Source organism: Tachyglossus aculeatus, chromosome 22 (assembly GCF_015852505.1).
Source record: "Tachyglossus aculeatus isolate mTacAcu1 chromosome 22, mTacAcu1.pri, whole genome shotgun sequence".
NCBI lineage: Eukaryota > Metazoa > Chordata > Mammalia > Monotremata > Tachyglossidae > Tachyglossus > Tachyglossus aculeatus.
Window position 1 is genome coordinate 2,068,733 of NC_052087.1, and position 16,693 is coordinate 2,085,425.

Below are 16,693 nucleotides of genomic sequence, written 5' to 3' on the forward strand. Positions count from 1 at the left end.
GCAGCGTGGCTCAGTGGAAAAGAGCCCGGGCTTTGGAGTCAGAGGTCACGGGTTCAAATCCCGGCTCGGCCACTCGTCAGCTGTGTGACTTGGGGCGAGTCACTTCACTTCTCTGGGCCTCAGTTCTCTCATCTGGAAAATGGGGATTAAAGCTGTGAGCCCCGCGTGGGACAACCTGATTACCGGTATCTACCCCAGTGCTTACAACGATGCTTGGCACAGAATAAGTGCTTAACAAATACCATCATTATTATTAGTAGTAGTACTAGTAGTATTATTATTAGTAGTAGCAGTAGTATCATTAGTTGTAGCGGCAGTTAACAGAAGTAATAATAGTAGATGTAGCAGTAGCAGCAGTTTTTGCTGCTACTATCAATCAATCGTATTTATTGAGCGCTTACTGTGTGCAGAGCACTGTACTAAGCGCTTGGGAAGTACAAGTTGGCAACATATAGAGACAGTCCCTACCCAACAGTGGGCTCACAGTCTAAAAGGGGGGTATTGCTACTACTAGTAGTAGTAATATTTTCAGTGGGACAACCTGATCACCCTGTAACCTCCCCAGCACTTAGAACAGTGCTTGGAACATAGTAAGCGCTTTAATAAATGCCATCATTATTATTATTAGGAGCCCCAGAGCTCCTGAACATACACACACACACACAAATACGCACACTCACACATGGAGTAGTAGCAGCTAGTAATAATACCAGTAACCATAGTAATAGTAGTAGAGGAAGAAGTAGAATACAGTAGAGTAGAGTGGACTAGAGAAGCAATGTGGCTTAATGGAAAGAGCACAGGCTTGGGAGTCAGAGGTCATGGGTTCTAATCCCGGCTTCACCACTTATCCGCAGTGGGACCTTGGGCAAGTCACTTCAAACATTCATTCGATCGCATTTATTGAGCGCTTACTGTGTGCAGAGCACTGTACTCAGCGCTTGACTGCAAGCTCCTTGTGGGCATTCATTCATTCAATCGTATTTATTGAGCGCTTACTGTGTGCAGAGCACTGTACTGAGCGCTTGGGAAGTACAAGTCAGCAACATAGAGAGACGGTCCCTACTTAACTTCTCTGGGCCTCAGTCCCCTCATCTGTAAAATGGGGATTAAAGCTGTGAGCCCCCTGTGGGACAACCTGATTACCTGTATCTACCCCAGTGCTTAGAACGGTGCTTGGCACAGAATAAGCGCTTAACAAATACCATCATTATTAGTAGTAGTAGTGTCATTAGTTGTAGCAGCAGTAAACAGAAGTAGAAATAGTAGATGTAGTAGTAATAATAATAATAATAATGATGGCATTTATTAAGCGCTTACTATGTGCAAAGCACTGTTCTAAGCGCCGGAGAGGTTACAAGGTGATCAGGTTGTCCCATGGGAGGCTCACAGTCTTAATCCCCATTTAACAGATGAGGTCACTGAGGCCCAGAGAAGTGAAGTGACTTCCCCAAAGTCACCCAGCTGACAATTGGCAGAGCCGGGATTTGAACCCATGACCTCTGACTCCAAAGCCCGGGCTCTCTTCCACTGAGCCACGCTGCTTTTCTACATCAAACAGAATTTTGAAATACAGTTTTTGCTGCTACTAGAGATATTGCTACTACTAGTCGTAGTAATATTTTCAGGGTAGTAATAGAAGTAGCAATAGAAGCATCAGTAGTAGTAGTAATAATAATATTATTAAGCTTTACTAATAATAATGATGGCATTTGTTAAGCGCTTGCTATGTGCAAAGCACTGTTCTAAGCGCCGGGGAGGTTACAAGGTGATCAGGTTGTCCCACGGGGGGCTCTCAGTCTTCGTCCCCATTTCATAGAAGAGGTCACTGAGGCCCAGAGAAGCCAAGTGACTTACCCAAAGTCACCCAGCTGACAATGGGCAGAGCCGGGATTTGAACCCGTGACCTCTGACTCCAAAGCCTGGGCTCTTTCCATTGAGCCATGCTGCTTCTCTCCAGTGCTTCTCTCCACGCTGCTTCTCTACTTAGTCCAGTGCTCTGCACACAGTAAGCGCTCAATAAATATGATTGAATGAATTAAGCGCCTAGGTTTTATTTTTAAAACAACAATGAAAGTGCCGAGTCCGATGAGTCCAGGAAAAACAGGGACCTTCAGGGGCCTCAAAGTGGCAACCCCCAAGTCATTCTTGTACTTCCCAAGCGCTTAGTCCAGTGCTCTGCACACAGTAAGCGCTCAATAAATACGATTGATTGATTGATTGATTGATTGATTGATTCGGCCAGAACCCCGGCACAGCCAGAGCTTCCCAAAATACTAAAATGTGCAGAAGCTGGGTGATGCTACTGTTTAAATCCCCCTGACACAACAGGCACTGACCCCCCCCCGGACCCAACCAAACTCACTAGCAGGAGCAGCGTGGCTCAGCGGAAAGAGCCTGGGCTTGGGAGTCAGTGGTCAAGGGTTCAAATCCCGGCTCCGCCCATTGCCAGCTGTGTGACTTTGGGCCAGTCACTTCACTTCTCTGGACTTCAGTGACCTCAAAATGGGGATGAAGACTGTGAGCCCCCCGTGGGACAACCTCATCACCTTGTAGCCTCCCCAGCGATTAGAACAGTGCTTTGCACATAGTAAGCGCTTAATAAATGCCATCATTATTATTATTACTAGTAAATCCCGGCTCCACCCATTGCCAGCTGTGTGACTTTGGGCCAGTCCCTTCACTTCTCTGGACCTCAATGACCTCATATGGAAAATGAGGATGAAGACTGTGAGCCCCCCGTGGGACAATCTGAACACCTTGTATCCTCCCCAGCCCTTAGAACAGTGCTTTGCACATAGTAAGCGCTTAATAAATGCCATCGTTATTATTATTAAATCCAGGCTCCGCCCATTGCCAGCTGTGTGACTTTGGGCAAGTCACTTCACTTCTCTGGGCCTCAGTTCCCTCATCTGGAAAATGGGGATGAAGACTGTGAGCCCCCCGTGGGACAATCTGATCACCTTGTATCCTCCCCAGTGCTTAGAACAGTGCTGGGCACATAGTAAGCGCTTAATAAATGCCATCATTACTATTATTATTAAATCCTGGCTCCGCCCATTGCCAGCTGGGTGACTTTGGGCAAGTCACTTCACTTCTCTGGGCCTCAGTTCCCTCATCTGGAAAATGGGGATGAAGACTGTGAGCCCCCCGTGGGATAATCTGATCACCGTGTATCCTCCCCAGCGCTTAGAACAATGCTTGGCACAGAGTAAGCGCTTAACAAATGCCAGCATTATGATTATCATTACAGCGTTGCCACCTCTGCTGGTTGCCCAGAGTTCCCACTATGCCCCTAGGCTGGCTGCCCCCAGGGCCAGGGGTGGCAATTTGTTGCCAATTTGTACTTCCCAAGTGCTTAGTACAGTGCTCTGCACATAGTAAGCGCTCAATAAATACGATTGATGATGATGGCAGGAACCCAGGAGTCCCTTTCCTCTCACCTGTTTCCCCCGCCACTGCCTGGCTCTGTGATGGCCACCCCCTCACCGCCACCCTCCGCCGTCCCACTTACCTCCGCCAAGAGGGAAACGCACATCGGGCCTCCGGTCAGGAAGCAGGCCCAGGGGCAAAACTCGTGACCTCCGGGATGGCCAGCCTGGTCGTATGACCTCTGTTGCTCTCCCTCGTGCCCTGCCAGGGGTCAGACTTGTACTTCCCAAGCGCTCAGTACAGTGCTCTGCACCCAGTAAGCGCTCAATAAATACGATTGAAGGAATGAATGAATGAGTTGCTGGGCAGTGCTGGCTCCGACTCCCCTGCCACCTTTCCAGCGGGAAAGCGCAATCTCAGTTTCCTCCCAGTCCTTCGGAAGGCACGGGGCAGACAGGGGCCCTCCAAGCCTGGCAGGGAGGCATTTCTAGACTGTGAGCCCACTGTTGGGTAGGGACCGCCTCTATAAGTTGCCAACTTGTACTTCCCAAGCGCTTAGTACGGTGCTCTGCACACAGTAAGCGCTCAATAAATACGATTGAATGAATGAATTCCCCACTCATGGTGCGATTTCCGGCGGCCAGGCAGCCTGGTGCCCCCCAACACCCTCTATCCACACAGGGGCATGGCTTAATAATAATAATAATGGCATTTATTAAAAGTGCTTACTATGTGCAAAGCACTGATCTAAGCACTGGGAAGGTTACAAGGTGATCAGGTTGTCCCACGGGAGGCTCACAGTCTTCCTCCCCATTTTCCAGATGAGGTAACTGAGGCCCAGAGAATAATAATAATAATAATAATAGTGGCATTTATTAAGTGCTTACTATGTACAAAGCACTATTCTAAGCACTGGGGAGGTTACAAAGTGATCAGGTTGTCCCACGGGAGGCTCACAGCCTTCCTCCCCATTTTCCAGATGAGATAACTGAGGCCCAGAGAATAATAATAATAATGATGATGGCATTTATTAAGTGCTTACTATGTGCAAAGCACTGTTCTAAGCGCTGGAAGCGAAGTGACTTGCCCAAAGTCACCCAGCTGACAAGCGGCCGAGCCGGGATTTGAACCCGTGACCTCCGACTCCAAAGCCCGGGCTCTTTCCGTTGAGCCGCGCTGCTTCTCTTCGCCGGGCTCAGTTCGGCCTCCCGTTTCGTCTGCAGCTCCGGAATCAACACCTGGCGAGACCAGCTGCAGCCCACCCAGTTGCTGCAGAACGTGGCCCGGTTCAAGGGGTTCCCGCCCCCCATCCTCTTGGAAAGTGGGAACAGACTGGAGTTCGGAGGGCGAGACTACAGCCTGGATGAATTCGGTGAGCCCAGGCCCCTGCTTGGGTGGAGCGGAATTCCAGGCCTCCCTTCCGCGGGACCACGCGCCCCATCCTATCGACCCGCTCCTGATCCTAGTCCTCCCGCTGCTCCTACCCCCCGAGCCTCGGGGGGAACGTGCAGACACCTCACATCTGACTCCGGCCCCTCCGACGGAGCCCCTCCGCGCCCACCCTGCCGCGGACGGGCCGTCTGTCGGGCAAGGCGCCCGGGCCCGCCGGGCGCTGCCAATTTTGCCTCCATTGCAGAAGCCAACAAAGTCCTGCACCCCCACCTCGGGTCGGCTGAGCAGCGCCTGGCCCTGCACGTCCTCCGGACTCAAGGGCTGGTTCCCGAGCACGTCGAGACGCGCACTCTGTTCAGCACCTTTCAGCCCAACATCTCCCAGGTGGAGCTCCCCCATTCCCTCAGTCAATCAATCGTATTTATTGAGCGCTTACTGTGTGCAGAGCACTGGCGGATCCACCTGGGGAACCCGCTGCGTCAAGGGGAGAGGATCTCCGGGAGCCCAGCCTCAGGGAGCACCCAAATCCAGTAGATTACGCTCCTCCGATCTCCACTTCCCAGTCCCTGGGCCCTGCCACACCAGGAATTTGCCCCTCTGCACCTCCCCTGTCGGAGAGGATCTCCAAGCGTAGAGGGAGAGCCTGGGGGGGCTCAGTTTACCTCTGGCTGCAGTTATGGGACGACCCTATTACTATTTATTTATTTTACTTGTACATATCTATTCTATTTTATTTTGTTACTATGTTTGGTTTTGTCTCCCCCTTTTAGACTGTGAGCCCACTGTTGGGTAGGGACTGTCTCTATATGTTGCCAATTTGTACTTCCCAAGCGCTTAGTACAGTGCTCTGCACACAGGAAGCGCTCAATAAATACGATTGATGACGATGACCCTCTCTGCCAGCCACACGGCTCCGACTCTCTCGCTCACTCTTTCAACGCGATCGTATTTATTGAGAGCTTGCTGTGTCCAAAGCAATAAGCAGACCCATTTCCTGCCCACAGAGAGCTTCTAGTCTAGATGGGGAGACAGACGTTAATATAAATAAATACATTACGGCTCCTCCACATGTCCGCTGTGTGACCTGGGGCAAGTCACTTAACTTCTCTGGGCCTCAGTTCCCTCATCTGTAAAAGGGGGATGAAGACTGTGAGCTCCCCTTGGGCCAACCCGATCACCTTGTAACCTCCCCAGAGCTTAGAACAGTGCTTTGCACCTAGTAAGCGCTTCATAAAGGCCATCATTATTATTATTAGGTGGACATAAGTGTCATGGGGCTGGGATGGGCGGGGATGAATAAAGGGAGCAAATCAGGGTGACACAGAAAGGAGTGGGAGAAGAGGAAAGGAGGGCATAGTCTGCCCGCAGACGGTTCCGTCTGCCTGGTGACAGCGATTACCCACTGCTCTGCCCATTGGTCTGTCTATCTATCTTCCTGCCTGCCTGTTTGTCTGTCTGTTTGCTTGTCTGCTCCCTGCCTGCCTGCCTGTTTTTATTATTAATAATAAATAACAATAATTATTATTATTATTATTTTATATTAAAATAAATTTATATTATATTTATATTTTATTATATTTATATTATTTTACTGTATTGATATTATTTATTATATTATTAATAATAATAATAATGGTATTTGTTAAGCGCTTACTATGTGCCAAGCGCTGTTCTAAGCACTGGGGTAGATACAAGGTATTCAGGTTGTCCCACGTGCGGCTTACAGATTCTATCCCCATTTTCCGGATGAGGGAACCGAGGCCCAGAGAAATGAGGTGACTTGCCCAAAGTCACCCTACTGAGAGCTCACCTCCTCCAGGAGGCCTTCCCAGACTGAACCGCCTCCTTCCTCTCCTCATCCTTACCTCCTTCCCCTCCCCACAGCACCCGTATATATGTTTGTACGTATTTATTACTCTATTTTATTTGTACATATTTATTCTATTCACTTTATTTTGTTAATATGTTTTGTCATCTGTCTCCCCCTTCTAGACTGTGAGCCCGCTGTCGGGTAGGGACCATCTCTATATGTACGTGTACTTGTACTTCCCAAGCGCTTAGTCCAGTGCTCCGCACACGGTAAGCGCACAATAAATACGATTGAATGAAATGAATGAACGAGTGATAAGTGGCGGAACCTGGATTAGAACCCACGACCTCTGACTCTCAAGCCCGGGCTCTTTCCACTAAGCCATACTGACTGACTGTCTGTGTGTCTGCCTGTCTGACTGTCCATCTTCCCGTCTGCCTCCCGGCCTTTCTGTCCGACTGCCTGTCTGACTGTCTGACTGTCTGTCTGCCTGTCTACTTCTTTACCTGCTGGCCTTTCTGTCTGTCTGCCTGTCTGTCTGTCTATCTAACAATAATAATAATAATGGCATTTTATTAAGTGCTTACTATGTGCAAAGCGCCGTTCTAAGCGCTGGGGAGGGTACAAGGTGATCAGGTGGTCCCACGGGGGGCTCCCAGTCTTCATCCCCATTTTCCAGATGAGGTCACTGGGGCCCAGAGAAGCGAAGTGAGTTGCCCAAAGTCACACAGCTGACAATTAGCGGAGCCGGGATTTGAACCCATGAACCCCGACTCCAAAGCCCGGGCTCTTTCCACTGAGCCACGCTGCTTCTCATAGCCATGCTGTTTCTCATATGTCTGCCTATCTGTCAGTCTGTGTCAGTCTGCCTGCCGAGCCGTGTGTCTACCTGTCTGGCCGATGCCCTAGATTAACCACGCTTCTCCGACAGGACACTCAATAATTCCCTGCTCCTCTTTTCCCTCCAAATGACACAGGGAAAGCTCCAGATGTGGGTGGATGTTTTCCCCAAAAGCTTGGGTCCTCCCGGCCCCCCTTTCAACATCAACCCCCGCAAGGCCAAGAAGTGAGTAGCGGACGGGACGGTCCCCCCCACCCCGCGCCCCCGTGGCTCCGCGCCCCAGCCCTGAGCCGGCAACCTCCCTCCGTGCTCTTTCCCTGGCAGGTACGTCCTGCGGGTGATTATCTGGAACACAAAGGATGTCATCCTGGACGAGAAGAGCGTCACGGGAGAAGAGATGAGTGATATCTATGTGAAAGGGTACGGATGCTATCAGGGTGAAAGGATACGCCGAGACCCAGGCCTCTTCCCCGTCCCACCCCGGGGACCCGCTCAGAAACAGCAGTTGGGAGATGGGAGAACCAAATGCTATTTCGGGCTGATAACTTTGGATGGAGCATATCGTAACCGTTATCGTGGCCTCCAACTATCTGAGCACCAAGTTGTGGATGTTTCTGGGGACCTTTAGAAGCAGGCCGGAGGGAACTGTTGCCGATCTCAGCCCCGAACTGAGCCTGAGAATCCCTGGCTTCTATGCAGAAGCTCCCAGCCTGAGACCTGAGGCCTGGGATCTGGGATCAGGGAAGGCTACAGCCCTCTGTTGATCGACAGCAGATCCTTGCCATCCGATTGCCCAGGCCGGCCAGGCACTGCAGGAGGGTGGAGGACTTCTAATCCAGGGGCTTTGGGGGAGGAGAAGGAGGAGGAGGAAGAGAGAGAGAAGGGGGCTCCCTCAGCTGGACCCTATGACTCTGATACAGTGAGCACAAGGAAAGCCAGGTGAGCAATAGACGGGCCATTCGTCTATCTATTGAATCATATTTATTGAGCGCCTATTGTGCGCAGAGCGCTGCACTAAACACACGGGAGAGTACAATATAACAATAGACGCATTCCCTGCCCACAACGAGCTTCCAGTCTAGAGGGACAAGGGGCCAGGAACCGCAGCTGCCGGCCCTCATTGGAGAACTGCCCCAGGGCTGAAGAAGGGCAAAGGTTCTCTGGCCAGCCCCCAATACGGACACCCACACGGACACAAACACGGGCATATATGGGAAGTATAGACACACACAGATACACATGAGACACGGGCACCCAGGCGCAGAGACCCACGGACACACATAAACACACAGGGAACACACAGACAGACACGAACACACACCAGACAAGGAAAGCTCTTTACCTCATGTTTCCCAAGGATTTCGGGGGTCTCCCCCTATAAATCCTGAAAGTGCAGAATGTGGCCCACTGGGAAGAAATGCAGGTCACCGGATCCGGCCGCGCTCCCTGGGATGGAGACGGGGCCCTGGTGTGGTTACCGGACGAGGCCGGGTGAGAATCACCCGTCCCTTCGGGGTTCCTCAACCGCAGCCCCACTAGAATCACCTCCAAGCCTCCTTTCGGGGCCCACGAGCCAACTCAGTCCGCGCCCTGAAGCCAAGCCTTGTCTCCACCTTTCTTTCAGCTGGATCCCAGGAAATGAAGAAAATAAGCAAAAGACGGATGTGCACTACAGGTCGCTGGATGGGGAAGGGAATTTTAACTGGAGATTTGTCTTCCCCTTTGAGTATCTCCCAGCTGAGGAGCTCTGCATCGTTTCCAAAAAGGTGGGTTGCAGGGGGAATTGGGCCTCAGGCGGGGCCAGTGGTGTGGGACCGCCCAATCCCGTCTTTGAGATCCTGCCCGGCTGGGCAGCTGGGCTGGAAAGCGTAGTAGGGTGAGCCTCTGGCAGCCTGGGAGAACAAGGAGACTACTATTTACGCCCGTCGTCCTCCTTTCCGTAAATTTGGTCACGAGAGCTCTCCGTGGGCAGGGATCGGGCCGTTTTCCTCTACAGCGCTCTCCCTGTCACTTCATGCAGTCGGTGCTCGATATGTACTCTTGATAGGGTGAGGGAAGTGTGGTTCCTCAGAGACGGGCTTCCGTTTCAGGAGCATTTCTGGAGCCTCGACCAGACCGAGTTCCGCGTCCCTCCGAGGCTGATCGTGCAGATCTGGGACAATGACAAGTTTTCCTTGGATGACTTCCTGGGTAAGCCTGCCGAGCCGGCTGGCCCGGGACGGCCGCAGAGGCAGGCAGCAGGAATGCCTCTTCCCTGGGCTCTGTTCAGTGTCCCACCACGAGACGCATCGGGCGGGGAAAACGGAACCAGGCATCCTGCTGGGAACACGGAAGAAATTCTGGGAATCCCTGTTGCTCGATGGGCATATTTCTGGCTGGCAGGGTGGCACCGCCCTAGGTCTCGACTGGGCTTCTCCTTGAGGCCCCAGAACAGGAACCAGGGATATTAGGTGGGGGGCAGAAGGCGGCGGGCACTGGATGAGAGACTGGTCCAGAAAGCCCTGGATTGGAGGTGGAGTTTGAGGGGAGCCGGCAGCCGGTCCACTTGGGTACCGGTCAGAGGGGAGCGGGGTGGGGAGCACTGGACAGGAAGAAAGGGATGGGAGGGGAGTGGGGAGCACTGGCCAGGAAGAAACGGATTGGGGGAACTTGGACTGGGCTAAGAGTTGGAGGAAGGGGAAGGGTGGGAGGAGAAGAGCAGGATCAGTGGGAGTGATGAGGCGAGGCCTGGCCTGGGGACAATGGACAGGAGGATGTTGGGTCAGACGTCAGGGCCTTTAAAAAGAGACAAACGACCTCGGAGTTTCGGGCAGCTCAGGAAAGGGACTGGCAGTGGGGGACCCTGGCCCGCTCCGGCCCTCGGCCTGAGTTCCTCTGCAGGGTGTCGGGTCCGTTTTCTCGGCCAGGCTTTGTGGAGCTCGATCTGCACCGCGTGGTGATCCCAGCCAAGTCGCCCGAAAAGTGCCACCTGGGCATGATCCCCGATCCCGGGACGACCAACCCTCTGAAAATCAAGACGGCGTCCCTCTTCGAGCAGAAGTCGATGAAGGGCTGGTGGCCGTGCTACGCGGAGAAGGATGGCGTCCGTGTGCTGAACGTATGCGGGTTTCTCCCCCTTGTTATAATTATTATTATTACGGTATTGGTTAAGCGCTTACTACGTGCTACGCACTGCTCCAAGCGCTGGGACGGATGCAAGTTAATCAGGTGGGACACAGTCCCTGCCCCAAACGGGGCTTGTCCTCTAAGCGGGAGGGAGTAGGATTTAATCCCCATTTTACAGAGGAGGAACAGAGAAGTTAAGTGATTTTCCCCAGGTCAAACAGCAGGCAGAGCCGGGATTAGAACCTGGGTCCTCCAACTCCCAGGCCCGTGCTCTTTCCATTAGGCCACGCCATCTTCCCTGCCCAGCCACGTTTCTGCCGCTTCCCAAAGCCCTGGCAGCGCCTCACGGGGCTCAGCCTCTAGGCCAGATGCATTCATCCATCACCCGCATCCCCGCGGCATCCGGGCATGGCGTTCGGGCAACCTCCTTGTCCTCCCCCGGCATTTGGGGAGCGCTTAGTACAGTGCTCTGCACACAGTAAGCACTCAATAAATACGATTGATAATTTGAGAAAGGACCCCGGAGACAGAAGCCTGGGGTCTGGGCACCAAACTGAAATGTTTGGCTGTCGGGGACAGTTGCCTGTGGATCTGAGAAGCAGCATGGACTACTAGAGAGAGCCCCAATCTGGGAGTCGGAGGACCTGGGTTTGAATCCCAGCTCTGCGACTTACCCGCCGTGTGACCTCGGGTGAGTCGCTTCCCTTCTCTGTGCCTCAGTTCCCTCGACTATAAAATCGAGAGAGGATACCTCTTCTCCCTTCCTTTTAGGTACCGGAGCGGGGACTGTGTCCGACCTGATTACCTTATATCTACTCCAGTGTGTAGTACGGTACTTGGCACATAATAACACTAATAATGGCATTTTTATTAAGCGCTTACTACGTGCAATGCACTGTTCTAAGCTCCGGGGAGGTGCCAAGGTGATCAGGTGGTCCCACGGGGGGCTCACGGTCTTCGTCCCCATTTGACAGATGAGGGAACTGAGGCCCAGAGAATCAATCAATCAATCGTATTTATTGAGCGCTTACTGTGTGCAGAGCGCTGTACTAAGCGCTTGGGAAGTCCAAGTTGGCAACATAGAGAGACGGTCCCTACCCAACAGTGGGCTCACGGTCTAGAAGGAGTGAAGTGACTGGCCCAAAGTCACACAGCTGCCAACTGGCAGAGCTGAGATTTGAACCCATGACCTCTGACTCCAAAGCCCGGGCTCCTTTCCACTGAGCCACGCTGCTTCTCATCTCATTCATTCATTCAATCGTATTTATTGAGCGCTTACCGTGTGCAGAGTACCGGACCAAGCTCTTGGGAAGTACAAGTTAGACGCCTATCGAATACCACAGTCATTTTTAATATTATTATCATGACTCCTTTCAGGCTGCGCCCACGGCAGCCGCCTAGCCTGGATGAGCATGGCGGGAGGGGAAAGGGAAGCGGGCCACCATGGGGAGGGAAAGGAGATCGGTGGTGGTGAAAGGGAGAGGGGAAGGGAGGAAGGGGGAAAGGGAAACGATGAATAGGGGAGGTGGGGAATCATCATCATCAATCGTATTTATTGAGCGCTTACTATGTGCAGAACACTGTACTATGTGCTTGGGAAGTACAAATTGGCAACATATAGAGACAGTCCCTACCCAACAGTGGGCTCACAGTCTAAAAGAGTGGGCTCACAGTCTAAAAGGGGAATGGTGAGGAAAGAGAGCAGGAAAGGCAGGGCTTAGACGGGCCGAGTAGAGGACTGGGTGGGGAGTGGGAAGGGATTTCAGGTCCCCCAGGCCAACCCTCGTTTAACCGGTCAAGGGCTCAACTCTAAGCTCCGGAATGGGGTCCCGGAGCAGGTGCGGGCCCGGAGGCCTCAGTGGCGAACGGATCGGAGGCCCAGCTGTCCACGCCGGGCCCCGGGCGGGCCTCCAGCCACCGTGGCAGTCTGACGTGGGTGGGCGACCCTCAGAGCCCATCTGTTGCTCTCCCCGTCCACCCCCGAGGCCTCAAGCCTCCCGCCGCTGGACCGGGCCCCCATCCTTTCAGAGGCCTGAGAGCGGGGGCTCTCGGCTCCGGCTCGGAAGGCACCGAGGAAGAAGCCAGGCGGGAGGGGATGGGAGCCCTCTGGGTGAGGCTGCTGAGCCCCCGGGCTGAACTTCTAGACTGTGAGCCCGCTCTTCTAGACTGTGAGCCCGCTGTTGGGTAGGGACTGTCTCTATGTGTTGCCGACTTGTACTTCCCAAGCGCTTAGTACAGTGCTCTGCACACAGTAAGTGCTCAATAAATATGATTGATTGATTGATTGATTGACCTGCTTGCTTTACCGAAGGGGAAAGTGGAGATGACGCTGGAAGTGCTGAACGAGAAGGAGGTGGACGAGAGGCCGGCGGGGAAAGGCCGGGACGAACCCAACATGAACCCCAAGCTAGAGACCCCCAAGTGAGTCGTCGCCTTCGGGAGGTGGGCTACCTGAGGGCCAGGGTCTCCGGGCCCTCGACAACCCCGCTACCTCCGCCTGGACAGAGAGGAGGGGCAGAGCACGGGGCACGGTTTTGGCGGGGCTGGGAGGGAGGCCTAAGGAAAATGGGGATTCAATATCTGTTCTCCCTCCTCCTTAGACTGTGAGTCCCTTTTGGGGCAGAGGCCGTGTTCGCTCTGATAACCTTAGTCCAGTGCTTGGCACATGGTAAGAGCTTGACGAATGCCACAGTGGGTATAAATGATGATCAGTGTTACTTAGCAACTTCAGCTTCCTCGGGGATGATTACTCTTCCTTTCCTAATGCAGCCGCCCGGAGACCTCTTTCCTTTGGTTCACCAACCCCTGCAAGACCATGAGATTTATTCTGTGGCGTCGATTTAAATGGGTCATCATCGGCCTGATCATCCTGCTGATTCTGCTCCTGTTTGTAGCCGTGCTCCTCTACTCCTTGCCGGTAAGAAGACCAGCCGCTCCTCCCCTCCCACCCCGTCCATCCCCTTGTAGCCCTGCCCAAACCCTGCAAGTCCTACCCATCCCTACCCTGCCTGGCCCAATCTTTCCCTGCTCCTCCCCATCCGTCTTTAGCCCCGCTCAGCCCTGCCCATCCCCGTCCAGCTCAGCCCGGCTCTCAGTTAACTAGACAACTGCTGGGCCTTGGCATCTAGAAGTGCCCAGGGCGTTGAGGGCTATGGCTCCGTCCTGGCTCTGCCCACGGTCCGAGCGTCTGCTCGGCCCACGTCAGTCCAGGTTTGGACATTTGGTCATTTCTCCAGGTTCGGAGACGCATTTTTCCCGCAGAGCTAACCTGGCGCGTCTCCATCCTCGGACTTCTTTCCTCCTCTTTGCCGGGCCGGGCGCCCCGTCTCTTATTGGCTTCCTCGGTGTCATGTTTCCCTTCACTGTGCTTCCCCAGGCCCTTGAGAAGTACCCGCGCCACCCCACCCGGACTCCTGAATTTCCCTCCTCCCTCACCCCCAGCCCCGTCGCCTTCCCTGACTCCCTCAGCCCCCCGACTCCTCCCTACCCTGCTCCTGATGTGGTAATAATAATAATAATAATAATGATAGCATTTGTTAAGTGCTTACTATGTGCACAGCACTGTTCTAAGCGCTGAGTGGGGATACAAGGTGATCAGGTTGCTCCACGTGGGGCTCCCAGTCTTCATCCCCATTTTACAGATGAGGTGACTGAGGCTCAGAGAAGTTAGGTGACTTGCCCAAGGTCACACAGCAGACAGGTGGTGGAGCCGGGATTAATAATAATAATAATAATAATAATAATAATAATAATGGCATTTATTAACTGCTTACTATGTGCAAAGTGCTGTTCTAAGTGCTGGGAAGGTTACAAGGTGATCAGGTTGTCCCACGTGGGGCTCACAGTCTTTATCCCCATTTTACAGATGAGGTGACTGAGGCTCAGAGAAGTTAGGTGACTTGCCCAAAGTCACACAGCAGACAGGTGGCGGAGCCGGGATTAATAATAATAATAATAATAATAATAATAATGGCATTTATTAGGCGCTTACTATGTGCAAAGCGCTGTTCTAAGCACTGGGAAGGTTACAAGGTGATCAGGTTGTCCCACGTGGGGCTCACAGTCTTAATCCCCATTTTACAGATGAGGTGACTGAGGTTCAGAGAAGTTAGGTGACTTGCCCAAGGTCACACAGCTGACAAGTGGCAGGGCCGGGATTGGAACCCATGACCTCTGACTCCCAAGCCCGGGCTCTTTCCACCGAGCCACGCTGCTTCCCCAGTGTCCTGCAGCTGCCCGGCCACCAGCCGTGGGCTCGGGGGCCACGGGCAGACCGTCCTCGGCCCAGAGCCGGTAGCTCACAGGAATTTAGCCGAGGGACGGACTCAACACTCCGGTCGACCGGAGTCAGCCGGTCTCGGTTTTCATTTCTGCTCTTTCCGTTTTCCGGTTTAGAACTATTTGTCCATGAAGATCGTGAGGCCGAACGCAAAATAAGGGAGACCGCCAATCCGTCCCGGCAGCCTCGGGGAGCCCCCCCCCAATCCCACAGAGTTTCCTGGGGCCACAGACCCCGCTGCCCTCCACGCTGGGCTTCCCGGAGGAGGGGGACGTGACTTGCGGCCTCCCGCCAAGGACCAGGATCGCGGAGTTACTTGTCCAAGGATTTCGGGAACGGCGCTGCCGAGGCCCGTCTACCCCCAAGATGAACCAAAAATCCCCTTTAGCTCTGAAACCCTTCTTCCAACACCAGCTGGACAGAGTGTGATATCGGTTGAAAATCAACACTCGTTTGCCGTCTAGCCTTCGCACCACTGCCGGGCCACTTTAGGGAGCAACTTTATGGCACTGCTCAAACCGTATAATGGAACGAAATAAAAACTTTTCAACTATCTGTCTTTAAATTGAAATGCTTTACTTAACTTCTAGTGAGAGAAGTCAACTCGAAGGGCTTAGCCGAGAAATTCCCGATAAAGATCAGAGTCAGAAAACATTCCTTTTGGAGAGGTGGGTGAATAAATGAATACGTTGTTGACGGTAAAATTCTTCCCCCGTGGAAGGGGAAGTCTGGTCCTGTTTTCGGCCTGTGGAACGTACTCAAACTGTAATAATCATCATCAATCGCATTTATTGAGTGCTTACTATGTGCAGAGCACTGTACTAAGCGCTTGGGAAGTACAAATTGGCAACATATAGAGACAGTCCCTACCCAACAGTGGGCTCACAGTCTAAAATATAAAAATATATAATATTATATTATATATTATATATTATTATATTATATATTATTATATATATAATAATAATAATAATGGCATTTATTAAGCACTTACTATGTGCAAAGCACTGTTCTAAGCGCTGGGGCATTCACAAGGTGATCAGGTTGTCCCACATGGGGCTCACAGTCTTAATCCCCATTTTACAGATGAGGTCACTGAGGCCCAGAGAAGTGAAGTGACTTGCCCAAAGTCACACAGCTGACAAGTGGCGGAGCCGGGATTTGAACCCATGGCCTCTGGCTCCAAAGCCCGGGCTCTTTCCACTGAGCCACGCTGCTTCTGTAATGGTTGCAGAATTGTTCCCCCCAGCCCAACTTGGTTCACATACCCAAGCGCTTAGTACAGTGTTCTGCACACAGTAAGCGCTCAATAAATATGACTGAATGAATACCAGACCCTCTCTGTCCACCCACGACCCAACCAACCCTGATTGGTCCAAACGGCGGCAAGGACAGGGACTGTGTCAACTTCCCCACTGCGTATTTTCTCCCAGCACTTAGTACAGTGCTCTGCACACAATAAACCCTTAATAAATACTATCACTACCGCACCAAACCCTCTCTGTCCAACCGTGACCCATCCAACCCTGCCTGGTCAATTGATTAATCGACTGATTAATCTATCAATTGCATTTATTGAGTGATGACTGCGTGCAGATCATGTACTGAGTGATTGGGAGGCAGAGAAAACTATAACACAGTCGGTAGATAAATTCCCTGCCCGCAACAAGTTACCGGATCCTCTGTCCATCAGATATACTCTATCCTCATCTGTAAAATAAAGAGAACTCCATGTGGGGCAGGGAGTGCTCCTGACCCAATTTTCTTGTATCCACCCCAGCGCCCACAATTATTATTATTATTATTATTAGAACAGTGCTTTGCACATAGTAAGCAATTACTATTATTATTATTATTAGAACAGTGCTTTGCAAATAGTAAGTGCTTAATAAAT

General features: G+C 52.3%; 1 protein-coding gene across 2 annotated transcripts in view; it reads left to right on the plus strand.

Annotated features, from left to right (window-relative positions):
* The window catches only part of MYOF (myoferlin), a 156,189-nt gene extending 140,825 nt beyond the window's left edge, over positions 1–15,364 (plus strand). For both annotated transcript variants that reach the window (XM_038764076.1, XM_038764077.1), the window contains 10 exons: positions 4,596–4,744; positions 5,009–5,148; positions 7,552–7,640; positions 7,740–7,835; positions 9,040–9,181; positions 9,506–9,605; positions 10,322–10,512; positions 12,832–12,941; positions 13,290–13,437; positions 14,916–15,364. In XM_038764076.1, the coding sequence (XP_038620004.1) occupies positions 4,596–4,744; positions 5,009–5,148; positions 7,552–7,640; positions 7,740–7,835; positions 9,040–9,181; positions 9,506–9,605; positions 10,322–10,512; positions 12,832–12,941; positions 13,290–13,437; positions 14,916–14,957 (1,207 nt within the window). In that variant the 3' untranslated portion in view covers positions 14,958–15,364. The remainder of the gene's footprint in view (positions 1–4,595; positions 4,745–5,008; positions 5,149–7,551; positions 7,641–7,739; positions 7,836–9,039; positions 9,182–9,505; positions 9,606–10,321; positions 10,513–12,831; positions 12,942–13,289; positions 13,438–14,915) is intronic.
* The last annotated feature ends 1,329 nt before the right edge of the window (positions 15,365–16,693 follow it).